Source organism: Carcharhinus amblyrhynchos, chromosome 33, assembly GCF_965287045.1.
Source record: "Carcharhinus amblyrhynchos chromosome 33, sCarAmb.v2.hapA, whole genome shotgun sequence".
NCBI lineage: Eukaryota > Metazoa > Chordata > Chondrichthyes > Carcharhiniformes > Carcharhinidae > Carcharhinus > Carcharhinus amblyrhynchos.
In genome coordinates this window covers 15,253,711-15,274,100 of record NC_137356.1, presented here as the reverse complement: position 1 = coordinate 15,274,100, position 20,390 = coordinate 15,253,711, and the positions used below count along the sequence as shown (strand labels likewise).

The window sequence follows — 20,390 nt, the reverse complement described above, 5'->3', positions numbered from 1 at the left end:
CGCCCTTCGATTCAGGTCAGCCATGATCTGATAGAATAGTAGGACAGGCTGAAGGGGCTGAATGGCCTCCTCATGTCCCTATCTCACCTATACATTGTAACACAATTTAAATTTGTTCAGACGAGACCCCACTGTGTCTGTCACTGAACTCTCATGGAGATTCTGGGTAGACCATCTGTGCAGGGAGATGGTTAGCGAGAGCCCGCAGGGACAAGGAGCCGCGCACCCACCCATTCCCTATCAGCGGTGAACCAGGATGTTTAACATCCAGCTCGGAGTTGGAGACAGTTCGGTGAGAGAGGTCAGGGTCAGAGGGTGATCATCGGTTCGCTTACTTTTGTCGTCCAGCTTTCTCTGTTCTCCCAGTATCCGTGTGTGTCCATTTCTGATTTCCTCGCCCAGCTCTGCAACACAAGACAAGACGATCGGTTCACAGAACAGCAGAGATCTCCGCACAGTACGATCCAAACACTCTCCACACAGTGTCATATAACTGCTGCCTTTCCCCTGCTCATTAGTGGCGACTTATCAAATGAATTTGACTTCCCACCCTGCCCAAGCCTGTACCTGTCTCCATCAAGGAAAAAGAAATGACCAAAGTTGTGGTGAATGGGGCATTAGTTGAGACACTGACTCACTGAGCTAAGATTGATAAAGAGGAGGTATCAGAAGGTTACTTGTACTTAAAGTTTGAAATCATTAGCATCTGAGGATCTTAAAGTTTATTTATTTATTCGTCACAAGTAAGGCTTACATTAACACTGCAATGAAGTTACTGGGAAATTTCCCTAGTCCCCACCTTCTGACGCCTGTTTGGGTACACAGAGGGAGGATTTACTACGGCCAATACACCCTAACCAGCACGTCTTTCAGACTGTGGGAGGAAACCGGAGCACCCGGAGGGAAACCCACACAGACACAGGGAGAATGTGCACACTCCATACAGACAGTGACCCGAGCCGGGAATCGAACCCAGGACCCTGGCGCTGTGAGATAGCAGTGCTAACCACCGTGTCGCCCTGTTAAGGGTAGTACAGCTGGAAACCGTGGAGGCACAGCCCATGAATTCCCTCGTTCATTACAGCCACGTGTCAGAGGATCGGACGATTGCAAATGCCCCACCCTTACTCGAAACAGTCTGCAAGCCCAGTAACGGAGGTGAGTCAGTCTAACCGCAGCGGTGGGAAGTTCTTATAGATATAAGCAACCCAGGAGAAAATTCACAGTTGCTTGTTGAAACGACAGAAAGCCAGCATGGATTTGTTAAAGGCAAACTGTGTTTAACGAGCCTGATTGAGTTTATTGTGATAGGGTAACAGAGAGGGTCAATCTGTTTTGTCAAAGACTCAAAGTTTATTCCAGGAGATAAAGAGACACCCAGTGCTCATAGCTTCTGTTATTGACACTGCAATGGTCTTGCTGTTTGACACTTTTATAGGGTTGTAGCAATAGCAGTTTTTTTGTAAAGAAAATAATGAATGAGTGACTTTTTTTTTTAAAGCATTTCCACACATGCATAGGAGGATGGAAACATAGAATCCCTACAGTGCAGGAGGTGGCCATTCGGCCCATCGAGTCTGCACTGACCCCAATCCCCCCCAGGTCCTATCCCCATAACCCCATGCATTTACCTTAGCTGCTCCCCCGACACCAAGAGATGATTTAGCGCGGCCAATCCACCTAACCTGCACATCTTTGGACTGTGGGAGGGAACCGGAGAGACACAGCCATTTGCATTGTCACTATCAGGTTTATTGGTTCTGTACGGAGTGGAGACTGGGCGGATGGGCGTGGAAGTGTTATATGACTTGTCATGGGGTGGGGTGAAGAGGGGGGAGCCGGTATGAGCAACCAAGGAGGTGGGTGGGATGAGCTGGCATGGTGTGAACATGGATAAGATCTCTAACCCTTGCCTCTGTTCTGAATCTAGACTGGGGCCTCACGTCTCCCTTGGGGGATGTTGTTAAGAAGCCTAGGAGGGCCTGATAGAACCAGGAAGGAAATACCTCCCCCTACAATGGTGCTGGCCAGGTCTGCTGTGCCAGATGTAGACTCACTATCAACACTACTATCCCGCGCCGCTCAAAATCAGAGGTGTCGGGAATGGGGGAGGATAGAGTGAATTTTTAAATGCCTCCAGAATCGGTATGACTCCGCAGAAATCCATCAACATTCCAGGTCTCAATTTCTGAATCACATCACGCCTGTTGCACCTACTGACTGGGCCACTGGGAGGCACTGGAGAGTCATGCCGGAGGTTCCTACTGCTGGTCCAATCACGGGGCTCCTTCGGTTGGAGCCCATTGGGCCATGTTGGCCGTGGGGACGGGTTAGCAAACACTTACCCTGCTTCATCGCTGCAAGTTTCATGGTGAGATTATCCCTGAAGTCCTTAACTTCGTCGGAGATCTGTTTAACTGAAAACGAGACAGTAAATTATTCCCCAGTTCCAGCCAACTCCGAGAACTGAACCGTCTCCAGATGTAGGCGAGTGGAGCAAATCGAACTCGACACGCGAACGCCACGCTCTCAAAGGAAGGGCTGAGGTCGACTGAGTCAGGAACTGGCAGATACATCAGCCCCTTGGTTAAGGGATTCTTAGCCATGTTAGGGGAGGGATGTGGCGCAGTGGTATTTTCACTGGACTAATAATCCAGAGAGCCGCAGAAATGCTTTGCATAACCCGAGTTCGAATCCCACCGTAGCCGATGGTGATTCTGAATTCAATAAAAATCCCGAATTAAGAAACTGCCGATGACCATTTTTGATGGGCAGTCACTGTAGCGATGTTTGGGTGGCACAGTGGTTAGCACTGCTGCCTCACAGCGCCAGGGACCCAGGTTCGATTCCCAGCTTGGGTCACTGTCTGTGCGGAGTTTGCATGTTCTCCCCAAGTCTGCATGGGTTTCCTCTGGGTGCTCTGGTTTCTTCCCACAGTCCAAAACACTTGCTGGTTACTGTGGCTTTAACCCTACTAAAATTCTCCCTCAGTGTACCCGAACAGATGCCAGAGTGTGGCGACTAGGGGATTTTCGCAGTAACTTCGTTGCAGTGTTAATGTAAGCCTACTTGTGAAATGAAGAAATAAACTAAAAAAAAATTGTCAATTGTCGTAAAAACCCATCCGGTTCCCTAATGATCCTTTAGGGAAGGAAATCTGCTGTCCTTACCCGGTCTGGCCTACATGTGACTCCAGAGACACAGCAACGTGGCTGATTCTCAACTGCCCTCTGATATACCCTAACAAGCCACTCAGTTCAAGAGAGACTGGGGATGGGCAATAAATACTGACCCATCCGGTGACACCCATGTCCCATGAATGAATGAATCTTCATCAGAACTGGAGGGTGGGGGGGAAACGGGTTCGATATTGAAATGTAGCGATGAGAGATTGCAACAATAATTAGCAACTTGAAGAGATAGAGACATAGAGACATGAGTCTAGCTCCCTGGTTGGGGAGAGGAGGGGTGAGGGCAGAGGGAGGGGTTTGCATCGAGGCAATTGATGCATGGGATATTTTTAAGACGGGGGGGGGGGGATTAAGATGCTGGAAACAAGTTACAATCTGAGCTGCTAAATTCACTGTAAATTCACGACTAACTGAGAGGTGCGACCTGGGATTCTCAGATCTGAAACTTTTGATTGGCTGCCAAGAGGGTGAAATTGTGAGTGGGAATGTTTCAGATTTGTGCAAAGCATTTCGGCGTCCCGTTCCCTCGTTCTGAATCGTAGAATCCTACAGTGCAGAAGGAGGCCATCGGGCCCATTAAATATGTACCAACCACTATCCAACCCATGGACTATCCCCATAACTCCATGCATTTACTCTAGCTAGTCCCCCGATACTAAGAGGCAATTTAGCACAGCCAATCCACCTAACCTGTACATCTTTGGACTGTGGGAGGAAACCGGAGCACAGAGGAAGCCCACGCAGACACAAGGAGAATGTGTAAACTCCACACAGACAGTGACCCAAGGCCAGAATTGAACCTGGATCTGTGGTATTGTGAGGCAGCAGTGCTAAACACTGTAGTACTGTTCTGCTCTACAGGAAGAGGTTACTGCAGAAGGTCAGAGGACATGGAGTTGGGGGTAGGGTGTTAGCGTGGATAGAGGATTGGTTGTCAAATAGGAGGCAGAGAGTGGGGGTCAATGGGTGCTATTCGGATTGGCGGTTGGTGACTAGTGGGGTGCCCCAGGGGTCGGTGCTGGGGCCTCAGCTATTTACCATTTATATAGATGATCTGGAGGAGGGAACCGAGTGTAGGGTGTCGAAATTTGCTGATGACACCAAGATTGGGGGAAAGGCAAATTGTGCGGAGGGTGTGGAGAGTCAGCAGAAGGATCTAGATAGGCTGGGCGAATGGGCCAGGAAATGGCAAATGGAATTTAATGTTGGCAAGTGTGAGGTGGTCCACTTTGGTAGGAAGAATGGTAGGAAGGACTATTACTTACGGGGCGAAAAACTGCAGCAGGCGACGGTGCAGAGGGACCTCGGGGTCCTTGTGCATGAGTCGCAAAAACCCAGCCTGCAGGTGCAGCAGGTGGTCAGGAAGGCGAATGGGATGCTGGCCTTCATAGCGAGGGGGATTGAATATAAAAGTAGGGAGGTCTTGCTGCAGCTGTATAGGGCATTGGTGAGGCCGCAGCTGGAGTACTGTGTGCAGTTTTGGGCGCCGCACCTGCGCAAGGATATTTTGGCCTTGGAGGGAGTGCAGAGGAGGTTTACTAGGCTGATACCGGAGTTGAGGGGGTTGAGCTATGAGGAGAGGCTGAATAAACTGGGCTTGTACTCGTTAGAGTTTAGAAGAATGAGGGGAGATCTCATTGAGACGTATAAGATGATGAATGGGATGGATAGGATAGAGGTGGAAAGACTCTTCCCGCTCAAAAAAGACAGTAGGACTAGGGGGCACAGCCTCAAGATAAAGGGGGGGCGGTTCAGAACGGAGTTGAGGAGGAACTTCTTCACTCAAAGGGTGGTGAATCTCTGGAATTCTCTGCCCGTTGAAGTGGTGGAGGCTGCCTCGCTAAATATTTTTAAGAAGCGGGTTGATGGGTTTTTGATAAGAGAGGGGATTAAGGGTTATGGGGAGAGGGCGGGAAAGTGGAACTGAGCCACGACAGATCAGCCATGATCTTATTGAATGGCGGGGCAGGCTCGAAGGGCCAGATGGCCTACTCCTGCTCCTATTTCTTATGTTCTTATGTTCTTATGATAGCTAAGTAGCATTTCTACTTGGATACAAGGCTTATGTGATTCAAGCTTTGAAAGTAGAATGATCCCTAGAAAACTATTGTGGCATTGAGTTACGGTTTTTGCAAGATATTCCTGAAACTCACAGGCGCACATCAGTTTGCAGGAATCTGAGAGCGAGAGATAGAGAGAGAGGGAGAGAGAGGGGGAGAGAGAGGGAGAGAGAGAGGGGGAGAGAGAGGGAGAAAGGAAGAAATAGAGGCATCTCGTCTTACACCTAGAGCAGAGAAAATTCTGACCCTATATTTCACCCACATGAAATCCTGGTGGGAGCTCACACTCAACTGAAGAGACTGAACTCACAAGGAATTAAAGGAGACTGGAAGATCCACCTAACCTTGGTTGGGGAGAAGGAATCCGCAGTTTAACCCTCGCAATGAAAGTCATATCTGGAATTAATACTGTCTGGGAAAAGAAACAGGAAGCAGAGCATCAGGAATGGAGAATAACTTTCGATTGGTTCCCGGAGAATGAAAGTGTCAACTTCAGGTTCAAAGTAAAGAAGAACAACAATGAGAGATCTTTGGTTGTGCTAAAGATTAAATAGGGAGAACTTTTAGTGTGGGTGAGTGTCTAAATTGCCAAGTAAGTATTTAGTTTTGGTTGCTTTTAGATTGTATATTACAGTAAAAATCATAAAACTTGAAATTTTGATCTGGGATCCTTCCAGTCAGTTGCTTTGGAATTGAAATATTCTGTTCGCTCTCTATGGGGATGGTAACAGCTTAGAGTTACATTGTTCCCTACCCTCTGGGGGTTTAGCTTAAGTTTGCCGATGATTACACAATGTTCATCATTCACAACTCCTCAGATACTGAAGCAGTCCATGTTCAAATGCAACAAGATCTGGACAATATCCAGGTTTGTGCTGATAAGTGACAAATTACATTCGTGCCACACAAATGCCAGGCAATGACCATCACCAATAAGGGACACTCTAACCACCGGCCCTTGACATTCAATGGTATCACCATCACTGAATCCCCCCACTGTCAACATCCTTGGGGTTACCATTGACCAGAAACTCAAAGGGACTCACCACATAAACACAAGAGCAGGTCAGAGGCTGGGAATCCTGCGGTGAGTAACTCACCTCCTGACTCCCCAGAGCCTGTCCACCATCTACAAGGTACAAGTCAGGAGTGTGATGGAATACTCCCCACTTGCCTGGATGGGTGCAGCTCCAACAACACTCAAGAAGCTCAACACCATCCAGGACAAAGCAGCCCACTTGATTGGCATCACATCTACAAACATTCACTCCCTCCATCACCGACACTCAGTAACAGCCGTGTGGACCATCTACAAGATGCACTGCAGCAATTCACCAAAATCCTTAGACAGCATCTTCCAAACCCAACACCACTTTCATCTAGAAGGACAAGAGCAGCAGATACATGGGGAACACCCACCACCTGCAAGTTCCCCTCCAAACCACTCACCATCCTGACTTGGAAATATATCACAGTCGCTGGGACAAAATCCTGGAATTCCCTCCCTAACGGCATTGTGGGTCAACCCACGGAACACGGACTGCAGCGGTTCAAAAAGGCAGCTCACCACCGCCTTCTCAAGGGGCAATTAGGGATGGGCAATAAATGCTGGCCAGCCAGTGATACCCATATCCCACGAATGAATTTTAAAAGAGTAGTATTGAGATTGTTACAGTAAAAATCTTAAAATTTGAAGTTTTGATCTGGGATCCTTTCAGTCAGTCACTAAGGAACTGAAATCTTTTTCAAAGGTATTAATCTTTACGGGGATGGTAACAGTTCTACAGTTACACGGTTTGCCTATCCTCACAGTTTGGAAGCAATGTTACATCGACCACAATTTCCATGTAGAAAGAGGATCGGGAACTTGTGACTGGAATTTCAAATCTCCTCTCTCACTTTCCTCCCAGATCCTGGGGTGGTATCACCAGGTCCCTGTGACTCAGTAAGCTTGGATTCTGCGGATCTTAGTTAACCACATCCATTTTTCCAAAGGTTTCTCCGCCTTCCCCCATGGTTCCCAATGCCACGCGTGTATGAGAGACATTCAGAGACTTACATTTCAGCATTCCAACGACAAATATTATAGTCAGCAGGACAAAGAGCCCCAGGAGGAGATAAGCGACGAAATTGGGGAGCTTCCCCCCAGCGCCTCCTGCTGGTCCTTTAGCTTGGCCTGAAACAGAAATCAGGAAGTAATTTGCGACCTTTTCTGCAGGAAAGACTGATTAAGTTGAAGGTTTATTTATCAGTGTCACAACTAGGCTTACATTAACACTGCAATGAAGTCACTGTGAAAATCCCCTAGTTGCCACACTCCGGATCCTGTTCGGGTAACACTGAGGGAGAATTTACCAGGGCCAATGCGCCCTAACCAGCACTTCTTCGGACTGCGGGAGGAAACCGGAGCACCCAGAGGAAACCCACGCAGACACGGGGAGAATGTGCAAACTCCATACAGACAATGACCCGAGCACTGATTGTCTGCTTGTGAGCAGATTAGCCCCTCGGAGGGAGAAACTGAGGAATGGAGAGCGGGAATAAGAAAACGGCGGAGATTTTGATGACTGTTTTTCTGGGACACAGTGGAACACACATAAAAAAAACCCAAGCAGCTGGAGAAAATCTTTAGGGAAATTGCAGGCAGCCACTTAATACGAGCACAATCGCGAGAGGACAGCGACCAGGAAAGCTCATGAGAGGCTGAACTCAAAAGTCTGCCCGGAGCTGAGGACTGCATCCTTGTAATTGTGAAAAGAAGTGACGCAGGGATAGGGAAGCATCTTCCCAAAATTCCCAGAAAGGTCCCAGCAGATTGGACAGTCACAATCAGGAAGGTGAGGCAATGGTCTAGTGATATTATCACCAGACTATCAATCCAGGCACTCAGCCAGTGCTCTGGGGACCCGGGTTCGAATCCCGCCACAGCAGATGGTGGAATTTGAATTCAGTAAGAAAAATCTGGAATTAAGAATCTACTGACGACCATGAAATCACTGTCGGAAAAACCCACCTGGTTCACTAATGTCCCTTTAGGGAAAGAAATCTGCCGTCCTTACCTGGTCTGGACTACACGTGACTCCAGAGCCACAGCAATGTGGTTGACTCTCAACTAAATTAAGAACGATGATGTACGCGCAGTGTGAAATATTTCCTTTAATTTTATAACACCCTTTGTGTTCTCACTGTGTTAACGGGAATGGATTTGGGCAGAGAGGTGGTGGTTGTGATATGGAACCTCTCAGTTTGCCAGGAAGCTCTGTTGCAGCCCATCGAGTCTGCACCGAACACAATCCCACCCAGATCCTATTCCCATATCTCTACACATTTACCCACTAATCCCTCTAACCTACACATCACAGGACACTAAGGGGCAATTTTAGCATGGCCAATCAACCTAACCCGCACATCTTTGGACTGTGGGAGGAAACTGGAGCACCCGGAGGAAACCCAAGCAGACACGGGGAGAATGTGCAAACTCCACACAGACAGTGACCCGAGCTGGGAATCAAACCCGGGTCCCTGGAGCTGTGAAGCAGCAGTGCTAACCCACTGTGCCACCCTGTAAATGGCAGCACCCTGGGAAGCACTTGGTGTTCATGTACACCGGTCCCTTAAGGTAGCAGGACAGGGGGTAAAGGTGGTGAAGAGGGTGTATGGTATACTTACCTTTATTAGGCAGAGTTTAAGAGCAGGGAGGTTATGCTGGAACTGTTAACACGTTGGTGAAGCCACAGCTAGAGTGTTGGGTACAGCTTAGGAATCCACATTATAACAGGGATGTGACGGCGCTGGAAAGGGGAGATTCACCAGGATGTTGCCTGGGCTGGAGAGTTTTAGTTATGGAGAGAGACTGGATAGACCGGGGTTGTTTTCCTCGGAGCAGAGAGGACTGAGGGGGTCCTGATTTATATAAAATTATGAGGGACACAGAGTAGAGAGGAAGGAACTTTTCACCTTGCTGGAGGGATCAATGGTCGGGGGACCCAGATTTAAGATAAGGGGCAGGAGGTTTAGCGGGGATGTGAGGAAAAGCTTTTTCACCCAGAGGGTGTTGGGGAGTGGGAACACTTATAACATTTAAGAAGTATTTAGATGGACACTTGTGATGCCGAACACTACGGACCAAGTTCTGGAAAATGGGATTAAAATAGAGTTTGATTTGATTTATTATTGTCACATGTATTAACATACGGCGAAAAGTATTGTTTCTTGCGCGCTATACAGACAGAGTATACCATTCATAGAGAAGGAACGGAGAGAGTGCAGAATGTAGTGTTACAGTCATAGCGAGGGTGTAGAGAAAGATCAACTTAATGCGAGGTAGGTCCATTCAAAAGTCTGACAGCAGCAGGGAAGAAGCTGTTCCTGAGTCGGTTGGTACGTGACCTCAGACTTTTGAACTTTTTTCCCGATGGAAGAAGGTGGAAGAGAGAATGTCCGGGGTCCTTAATTATTCTGGCTGCTTTGCCGAGGCAGCGGGAAGTGTAGACAGAGTCGATGGATGGGAGGCTGGGTTGTGTGATGGATTACGCAATCCATTCACTACATTCTGTGGTTCCTTGTGGTCTTGGGCAGAGCAGGAGCCCAGACCAAGCTGTGATACAACCAGAAAGAATGCTTGCTATGGTGCATCTGTAAAAGCTGGGTGGTTTGTCTTTGACCGGCACGGATGTGATGGGCTGAAGGGCCTTTCTCTGTGCGGTAGACCTCTGAAATTCCAAGACTAAAACTTGAGTATTTCGAACCCCAGCAGCACTGGAGAGTACAACAGCACAGAGGAGATTTTTGACTTCCCTTATTTTTTTTTGGAACCACAGCTGTGTTTAACTGAGAGAAAAAAGATCTTGCCTTTTCCAACACACAAGCAGAGAAAGAAGTATTTTGGCAGTTGACCAGGCTGAAGTAATATTCTATTCCTGGAGATGATTAAGGTTTTGTTGCTTCCTTATAGAGGTTTAAACCAGTGAACATTCTCAACTCCCGAGACAATTGTTCAACGTGGATTTACTCACAACATGATGTCAAGTTTAATTGTTAATATCAGAGCCTGAAACTCCAAGGATTCAGGATTAACTCCTGCAATCCTGTTGTCATAGAAACCCTACAGTGCAGAAAGAGGCCCTTCGGCCCATCGAGTCTGCACCGAACACAATCCCACCCAGGCCCTACCCCCCATATCCCCACTAATCCCTCTAACCTACACATCCCTGGACACTAAGGGGCAATTTCTTAGCATGGCCAATTGACCCAACCTGCACATCTTTGGACTGTGGGAAGAAACTGGAGCACCCGGAGGAAACCCACGCAGACATGAGGAGAATGTGCAAACTCCACACAGACAGTGACCCCGAGCTGGGAATCAAACCCAGGACCCTGGAGCTGTGAAGCAGCGGTGCTAACCCGCTGTGCTACCGTGCCGCCCACAAGTTGTGAGTTGTGGCATGGTGGCACAGTGGTTAGCACTGCTGCCTCACGGCTCCAAGGACCCGGGTTCGATTCCCGGCTTGGGTTACTTTCTGTGCTGAGTCTGCATGTTCTCCCTGTATCTGCGTGGGTTTGCACTGGTTTCCTCTCGCAGTGCTGGTTAGGTGCATTGGCCGTGCTAAATCCTTCGGAGTGTACCCGAACAGGTGCCTGAGTGTGGTGACTACAGGAATTTCACAGTAACTTCATTGCAGTATTAATGTAAGCCTTACTTGTGACTAATAAATAAACTTCCAACCTACTTATTTAATACTTCTACCACGATACTTTCCTACGTGTCTGCGTGGGTTTCCTCCGGGTGCTCCGGTTTCCTCCCACAGTCTGAAAGACGTGCTGGTTAGGGTGCATTGACCCGAACAGGCGCCGGAGTGTGGAGACTAGGGGATTTTCACAGTAACTTCATTGCAGTGTTAATGTAAGCCTTACTTGTGACTAATAAACAAACTATAACTTTTTACATTTATATAATATATATGTGGGGTGAGGGGCTTGGGGATTGGGGATTGGGGGAGGGGCAGGGGAATCAGAGATGTTGGGGGGGGGTGGTGGAAGGTTGGAGGAAGATCAGGGCTGCCATGGAGGGGGCGGGGGGTGGAACTGGGTGTGAAAAGACTGTCAGGGGAGGGGGTGTGGATTGATCGAATAGGCTGGGGGTGGGGGAGGGGGTTTGGAGCTGGGCCCGGCCATGTTTGGGGGCGGGGAAGGCAGTGAGCAGGCAATGGGAGGGAGGGAGAGGCCGGCGTCGCGGGAGCATGGGGCTGGCTAGCAATCAAGCTGGCCAGTAACCAGATGGCCACTGCGCGCGTGCCGATCTTGGCGCTGACAGGGTGGTGCATGCATATTGGCCCAATCAGTCCTATATTGCCGGCTTCTCCGGCGAGAATAGGCACCCGCCATTTATCTTTAAACATGATTCACGCCAGGGGATGGAGTGTGGGAGATTCTTCTCTGAAATCCCACTGAAAAATAAAACGCGATTTACTCCAGTTTTCACGCAAATTCAACACCTAGAATTTTTGCGGGGAGAATCGTAGCCCAGCTTTTTTCTGTAGGTAGTCAGTATGTCTGGAGGGAATACACTTCAGATTCTGGGGAAGCAGAATAATTACTTATTTCAAATTTGCAAATGGTTATGTTAAATCAAGTTAATGGGCTTTTCATTACTTATTGGGATTTCAGATTAGAGTGATGGACAGGGTCATGCGGTGTTGTTGGTTTATGTGCAGTCCTGGATTCTTTACAAAGAGAAACAGACTTTTTGTGGAAAGGAGTTTGAGCTTGGCTTCTCTGGTTGAAATCAAGAGGGTTTTGTAGGCACTTGAAAGCTCTGTATGTCTCTGAATACTGTAAGACTGTCTACACTTATAACAAGTATATTTGTGATTGCTAACTATATTTAAAGTTGGTTTTACGTCTGTAAGAATAATGTTGCTTATTCGGAACTGAAATAATGATAAGTTAGAAATTAGAGTTGTTTCTTTTCATGTTTAAAGGCAGTTCAGAGTTAAATGTGTCAATTAGTTAGAGTTATACTTAGACTGTGGTATCCCCGTCCCTTTCCTATCCCCCTCCCACCCATTCCTGCCCCTCCCCCCCACCCATTCTCCTCCCACTCCCATTTCTGCCACTCCCACTCTGATTCTTGCCCCTCCCTCTCCCACCACTGCCCTGTCCCTCCAAATCCTGCCCCCCCAACTCCTGCCAATCTGCCTCCCACTCCCACCCCTGACCTCTGAGCCCCTTGTTGTGCCCACCGTAAATCCTGGGCATTTACCTGCGGCAGGTGCCTCCTGTGCGCCATCTTGCTGGGCGTCCTCAGCTGTGCCAGTGGTTAAGGGGTTAAAAATGGAGGAATAGAAACACAAAGTAGACATTACTCCTTTGAGTTTGTCACATTAATGGTGTTATATAAATCATTCCTGAGAGAGGCAATGCAAAACTTTGAAGAAATGGAATTCAACTTGGCCACGTCAGATGGAGGTTAAAGGTCAAACAGGTTGGAGTCACATGTAGGCCAGACCGGGTAAGGACAGCAGATTTCCTTCCCTAAAGAACATTAGTGAACCGGATGGGTTTTTCCGACAATGGTTTCATCAGTAGATTCTTAATTCCAGATAATTTTTATTGAATTCAAATTCTACCATCTGCTGTGGCGAGATTCGAACCCGGGTCCCCCAGAACATTAGCTGACTTTCTGGATTAAGAGCCGAACAATAACATACCACTGAGCCATCGCCTCCCCATTGTTACTAAGGGGGAAGTATTAATATCCTGGTTCCCTGGGGGGCCATCACCCCTGACTGGCCTCGCGCTCCATTGGTTCCAGTTTGGTCACATGACCCACAAAGGATCTTCTCTTAAGAACATAAGAACTCGGAGTAGGAGTAGGCCATCTGGCCCCTCGAGCCTGCTCCACCATTCAATAAAATCATGGCTGTCCTTCTCATGGACTCAGCTCCACTTACCCACACACTCACCATAGCCCTTAATTCCTTTCAAAACTCTATCTATCTTTGCCTTAAAAATATTCAATGTGGCAGCCTCAACTGCTTCACTGGACAGGGAATTCCACAGACTCACAACCCTTTGTGTGAAGAAGTTCGTCCTCAACTCAGTTCTAAATCTGTTGACTGTTGAATACAGGTCTGGGACTGTTGAATGCGGGTCTGGGCCTGTCGAACGGGTTCCAGGACTGTTAACACGGGTCCGGGACTGTTGAACGCGACTCTGGGACTGTTGAATGTGGGTCCAGAACAGTTGAACGCGGGTCCGGGCCTGCTGAATGTGGTCTGGGCCTGTCAAACAAGGTCCGGGCCTGTTGAACGCGGGTCCAGGCCTGTTGAACGCAGGTCCAGGCCTGTTGAACGCGGGTCCAGGCCTGTTGTACACATGCTCCCCTCAGGTGAAAAAGTAGGCCCACCTTTTTCTCGTCTGAATTGTATAACAGGCGGGTTTCAAACTCTCACACGGCCTTGTCGGATGTTGAACTCAAACTTTCTGGAATGTTCTCCGTGCCTATAGGTTAACCTCCCTCTGCTGCCCCACCCGCTAATCTGGGTGAAGGATAAAGCCTCCCAGCTGCGTTTTATTTCTATTTCACTCCGACTGGCGAGTCCCATCTCCGGGAATTCTGTCTAACCTGTTCCAGATGGTTCTGGCAGGATTGTGAAAGAGGTGGAACATTTGAAAATATATCACCCATGATAACTCTCAGTGAGTCACAGGCTCCATCCTGCCCGAGAAAACTCCGTAAATCCAGCAAGGAAACTGGGCAGTGGGGGAGAGCAGGATGGCAGTGAGAGAGGGATGGTGAGAGGGGGAGAGGGATGGGAAGGAGAGAGAGGGATGGCGAGAGGGAGAGAGAGGGATGGGAAGGAGAGAGAGGGATGGCGAGAGGGAGGGAGAGGGATGGGAAGGAGAGAGAGGGATGGCGAGAGGGAGAGAGAGGGATGGGAAGGAGAGAGAGGGATGGCGAGAGGGAGAGAGAGGGATGGCGAGAGGGAGAGAGAGGGATGGCGAGAGGGAGAGAGAGGGATGGCGAGAGGGAGAGAGAGGGATGGCGAGAGGGAGAGAGAGGGATGGCGAGAGGGAGAGAGAGGGATGGGAGGGAGAGAGAGGGATGGCGAGAGGGGGAGAGAGGGATGGCGAGAGGGAGAGAGAGGGATGGCGAGAGGGAGAGAGAGGGATGGCGAGAGGGAGAGAGAGGGATGGCGAGAGGGAGAGAGAGGGATGGCGAGAGGGAGAGAGAGGGATGGCGAGAGGGAGAGAGAGGGATGGCGAGAGGGAGAGAGAGGGATGGGAAGGAGAGAGAGGGATGGGAGGGAGAGAGAGGGATGGCGAGAGGGGGAGAGAGGGATGGCGAGAGGGAGAGAGAGGGATGGCGAGAGGGGAGGGAGAGGGATGGGAAGGAGAGAGAGGGATGGCGAGAGGGAGAGAGAGGGATGGCGAGAGGGAGAGAGAGGGATGGCGAGAGGGAGAGAGGGATGGGAAGGAGAGAGAGGGATGGCGAGAGGGAGAGAGAGGGATGGGAAGGAGAGAGAGGGATGGCGAGAGGGAGAGAGAGGGATGGCGAGAGGGAGAGAGAGGGATGGCGAGAGGGAGAGAGAGGGATGGCGAGAGGGAGAGAGAGGGATGGCGAGAGGGAGAGAGAGGGATGGCGAGAGGGAGAGAGAGGGATGGCGAGAGGGAGAGAGAGGGATGGGAGGGAGAGAGAGGGATGGCGAGAGGGGGAGAGAGGGATGGCGAGAGGGAGAGAGAGGGATGGCGAGAGGGAGAGAGAGGGATGGCGAGAGGGAGAGAGAGGGATGGCGAGAGGGAGAGAGAGGGATGGCGAGAGGGAGAGAGAGGGATGGCGAGAGGGAGAGAGAGGGATGGGAAGGAGAGAGAGGGATGGGAGGGAGAGAGAGGGATGGCGAGAGGGGGAGAGAGGGATGGCGAGAGGGAGAGAGAGGGATGGCGAGAGGGAGAGAGAGGGATGGCGAGAGGGAGAGAGAGGGATGGCGAGAGGGAGAGAGAGGGATGGTGAGAGGGAGAGAGAGGGATGGCGAGAGGGAGAGAGAGGGATGGCGAGAGGGAGAGAGAGGGATGGCGAGAGGGAGAGAGAGGGATGGTGAGAGGGAGAGAGAGGGATGGGAGGGAGAGAGAGGGATGGCGAGAGGGAGAGAGAGGGATGGGAGGGAGAGAGAGGGATGGCGAGAGGGAGAGAGAGGGATGGGAGGGAGAGAGAGGGATGGCGAGAGGGGGAGAGAGAGGGATGGGAAGGAGAGAGAGGGATGGCGAGAGGGAGAGAGAGGGATGGCGAGAGGGAGAGAGAGGGATGGCGAGAGGGAGAGAGAGGGATGGCGAGAGGGAGAGAGAGGGATGGCGAGAGGGAGAGAGAGGGATGGGAGGGGAGAGAGGGATGGCGAGAGGGAGAGAGAGGGATGGGAGGGAGAGAGAGGGATGGCGAGAGGGAGAGAGAGGGATGGGAAGGAGAGAGAGGGATGGCGAGAGGGGGAGAGAGGGATGGCGAGAGGGAGAGAGAGGGATGGGAGGGAGAGAGAGGAATGGCGAGAGGGGGAGAGAGGGATGGCGAGAGGGAGAGAGAGGGATGGGAGGGAGAGAGAGGATGGCGAGAGGGGAGAGAGGGATGGGAAGGAGAGAGAGGGATGGCGAGAGGGGGAGAGAGGGATGGCGAGAGGGAGAGAGAGGGATGGCGAGAGGGAGAGAGAGGATGGCAAATGGGAGAGAGAGGGATGGCAAATGGGAAAGAGAGGGATGGGAAGGAGAGAGAGGGATGGCGAGAGGGAGAGAGGGGAATGGGAAGGAGAGAGAGGGATGGCGTGAGGGAGAGAAGGATGGTGAGAGGGAGAGAACGATGGTGAGAGGGAGAGAAGGATGGTGAGAGGGAGAGAAGGATGGTGAGGGAGAGAGAGGGATGGTGAGTAGGAGAGAGGGAAGGGAGGGGGGAGGGAGGAGGGAAGGGAGGGGGAGGGAGAGAGGGAAGGGAGGGGGGAGGAAGAGAGAGAGAGGAAGGTGGAGGAGAGAGAAGGATGGAGAGTGAGAGAGAGATAAATGGAGTAAGGGAGAGAGGGGTGGGAGAGGACGTGAGAAAGATGGGAATAAGAGGGGGATGGGATGGAGAGAGAGGAATAGGGAATAGGGGGACAGAGGAATGGAGTGGAAGAGAGAGATGGGGTTTGGGAGAAGCGGATGGGGAAGGGGAGAGATTGGAGAATGAGAAGGAGGGGAATGGGGAGAGGGGGAACAGAGGGGAGATGGGGGAGTGCAGGAAGGAGATATTTGTGGGTGGGGTTGAGGTCTCCAGTTTGGGGTTTTGCCTCAAACCCCCAGCCAGTGTATTGGCGGAGGTTTGTGTGTCGAGTTTGGGTGCAGGAATTACTTATCACAGGGCTGCAGCTTCCCACTAGGCCCCAGATGAACATGATCGCGTCTCGGGGAGACGACAGGAACACTGGTGTAGAGAATATCAATATCACACACAGACAAAAGCTTCCTTCCTCATCATTAATATCGTCACCTTCCTGTTTATTGTGTTTTATTTTTACACAGACAGTTGTATGAGCCCTCGGTGAGGCTGCGCTTGGGGTATTGTGTACAGTGTTGGTCCCTCTGTTATCGGAAAGACGTTGACAATTCAGAAGGAGTGAAGAGAAGGTTTATGAGGATGTTGTCAGGATTCGTGGGGCCCTGAGTTACCTGGAGAGGTTGGCCAGGCTAGAACCTCATCCGTTGGAACGTAGGAGAATGAGGAGGTGACCTTATTGAGGTGTATAAAACCATGAGGGACACAGATAGGATGGACGCAGGTAGTCTTTATCCCCAAGGACAGGGATTTGGAAACGGGAAGGTGCAGGTTTCTGGTGAAAGGGGAAAGGTTTTCAAAGGGTTCTGAGGGGCACCTTCTCCTGGCAGAGGGTGGTGGGTAAATGGAATGAGCTGCCAGAGGAAGTGGTGAGGCTGGTACGATATTTAAGAAGCAGTCGGTCAGTAAATGGACTGGACAGGATTCGAGGGATATGGGCCAATTGCAGGCAGTTGGGATGAGCTGGGAGGGCACCATGTACCAGATGGGCTGAAGGGCCTGTTTCCATGCTGTGTTGCTCTGTGACTCTATATAATCCCAGAGAACTGTTCATGAGAAAGGAACAGAATGATTTCCCTGTAACATTGAGAGTTGGGACATTCCTTGTCTCTTGGTTTCGCGTATACTATCCTCATTTACTCATCAACGGAAATGGGAGCAGGAGTAGGCCATTCGGCCCCTCGAGGAGCTGTCAGCCATTCAATGGGCCTCCGGCTGTTCTGATTGTGGCCTCAGCTCAACTTTGCAGCCTAGTCCCCCTTAATCATAGAATCCTACAGTGCAGAAGGAGGCCATTCGGCCCATTGAGTCTGCACTGACTGAAACCCCACCCAGACCTTATCCCCACAGCCCTATGCATTTATCCGAGCGAGTCTCCCTGACACTAGGGGGCAATTTAGCACGGTCAATGCTCCTAATCTGCACATCTTTGGAGGGTAGGAGGAAACCCACACAGACACGGGGAGAATGTGCAGATTCCACATAGACAGTGACCCAAGCTGGGAATTGAATGCGGGTCTGTGGCGATGTGAGGCAGCAGCGCTAACCACTGTGCCACCCTGCAGGGTTAAGGTAAGCCTTATTTGTGACGAATACATTAACTTTAACTTCAAACTCTCTTTTCTTTTTGTGAAGTTTATTTCTTAGTCACAAGTAAGGCTTACGTTAACACTGCAATGAAGTTACTGTGAGAACCCCTAGTCACCATATGTTTGGGTACATTGAGGGAGAATTTGGCACGGCCAATGCACCCTAACCCGCACATCTTTCGGACTGTGGGAGGAAACCGGAGCGCCCGGAGGAAACCCACGCAGACATGGGGAGAATGTGCAGACTCTGCATAGGCAGTGACCCCGAGCCGGGAATCGAACCCGGGTCCCTGGCACTGTGAGGCAGCGGCGCTCACCACCGTGCCGCCCCCAAGGGTGTCAAAAGTCACCGTTGGATTTCTCTCCCATTCCGGCAGAATGTTCCGGATCATAAAATCCAGAATAAAATCCCGCTGCGTAAACTAAATTCTCCTCAGCCCCCTCGTGGAGTTTATTTTTGGAAACTGTGTTGAAGTGTGTGTCTCTCCCCCACCCCTCCAGTTACTCCATCTCCTGCTGGTGACCAAGAGAAGAATCTAGTTCCAAACAAGAAGATATTTCTTTGTCTCGGGGTGTATCTCGCCCCCAGCTTTCCGTCTGAGCAGATTTCACCGGGTTGGGATCAGAGTGTGAAGGGGAGGAGCGGGGTGGGGGGGGGTGGTGAGGGAGACTGAGGCAGCGGGCTGTGGGACAGCAGGGGGAGGAGGCAATGGGCTGAGTGGCCTCAGCGATCTGCAGGAGATGATGGTCCGGGGATCCTCGAGAGAGCAAACTGAGGTGCAGTGCCCGTATACAACAGGTGGGGGAGCCTCTGAGCAACACAAGACATCGAATTGGCGGAAGTTTCAAAGTTAAATATTTTGCGGCTGTGGACATTTCCACCTCTCGGTTTTCAACTCAAACCAGTCCAGGCACCTCTCCACTACCACACTTCCTCATCAGAAAGGGGCATAAAAATAAAAGAGAATTAAACACCTACAGCCAAAACCAATGGAAGGAACCCACTTCCTGAGATGTTATTTATTCATTTGTGGGACATGGCGTCACTGGCTGGTCAGTATTTATTGGCACTTAGCTACCCTTGGGCAGGTAAGGGTCACACATAGAACGTTACAGCGCAGTACAGACCCTTCGGCCCTCGATGTTGCGCTGACCTGTGAAACCAATCTAAAGCCCATCTAACCTACACTATTCCGATATCATCCAAATGTTTGTCCAATGACCATTTAAATGCCCTTAATGTTGGCGAGTCCACTACTGTTGCAGGCAGGGCATTCCACACCCTTACTGCTCTCTGAGTAAAGAACCTACCTCTGACACCTGTTCTAGGTGCTTGGTGGTACAGTGGTTAGCACTGCTGCTTCACAGCTCCAGGGACCCGGGTTCGATTCCCGGCTCGGGTCACTGTCTATATGGAGTCTGCACATTCTCCCCGTGTCTGTGTGGGTTTCCTCCGGGTGCTCCGGTTTCCTCCCACAGTCCAAAGATGTGCGGGTTAAGTTGATTGGCCATGCTAATAAAATTGTCCCTTAGTGTCCTGAGATGTGTAGGTTAGAGAGGTTAGTGGGTAAAATATTAGGGGCTATGGGGATAGGGCCTGGGTGGGATTGTGGTCGGTGCAGACTCGATGGGCCAAATGGCCTCTTTCAGTACTGTAGGGTTTCTATGATTCTATATCTATCACTCCTCAATTTAAAGCTACATTCCCTCGTGTTAGCCATCACCATCTGAGGAAAAAGGCTCTCACTGTCCATCCTATCTGATCCTCTGATCATCTTATATGCCTCTATTAAGTCACCTCTTAACTTTTTCTCTCTAACGAAAACAGCCTCAAGTCCCTCAGTCTTTCCTCATAAGACCTTCCCACCATACCGGGCAACATCCTGATAAATCTCCTCTGCACCCTTTCCAATGCTTCCACATCCTTCCTATAATGCGGCGACCAGAACTGTATGCAATACTCCAAGTGCGGTCGCACCAGAGTTTTGTACAGCTGCAACATGACCTCATGGCTTTGAAACTCAATCCCTCTACCAATAAAAGCTAACATACCGTACGCCTTCTTAACAACCCTATCCACCCAGGTTAAGAAGGCGTACAGTGTGTTAGCTTTCATTGGTAGAGGGATTGAGTGCCAACTTTCAGGGATCTATGCACATGGACACTGAGATCTCTCTGCTCCACCACACCGCCAAGTATCTTACCATTAGCCCAGTACTCTGTACTGCTGTTACTCCTTCCAAAATGAAACACCTCACACTTTCCTGCATTAAACTCCATTTGCCACCTCTCAGCCCAGCTCAGCTCTGCAGTTTATCTATGTCCCTCTGTAACCTGCAACATCCTTCCGCACTGTCCACACCTCCACCGACTTTAGTGTCATCCACAAATTTACTAACCCATCCTTCTACACCCTCATCCAGGTCTTTTATAAAAATGACAAACAGCAGTGGCCCCAAAACAGATCCTTGCGGTACAT

At 50.2% G+C, this 20,390-nt stretch overlaps 1 protein-coding gene across 1 annotated transcript in view; it reads right to left on the bottom strand.

The window, feature by feature from the left end:
• The window catches only part of LOC145360915 (asialoglycoprotein receptor 1-like), a 51,254-nt gene that overhangs the window by 17,849 nt on the left and 13,015 nt on the right, over positions 1-20,390 (bottom strand). Inside the window, exons 3-6 of the mRNA XM_080216419.1 lie at positions 12,513-12,557; positions 7,311-7,427; positions 2,346-2,417; positions 336-404 (exon numbers count right to left, since the gene is read on the bottom strand). Of these exons, the coding sequence (XP_080072545.1) occupies positions 336-404; positions 2,346-2,417; positions 7,311-7,427; positions 12,513-12,557 (303 nt within the window). The remainder of the gene's footprint in view (positions 1-335; positions 405-2,345; positions 2,418-7,310; positions 7,428-12,512; positions 12,558-20,390) is intronic.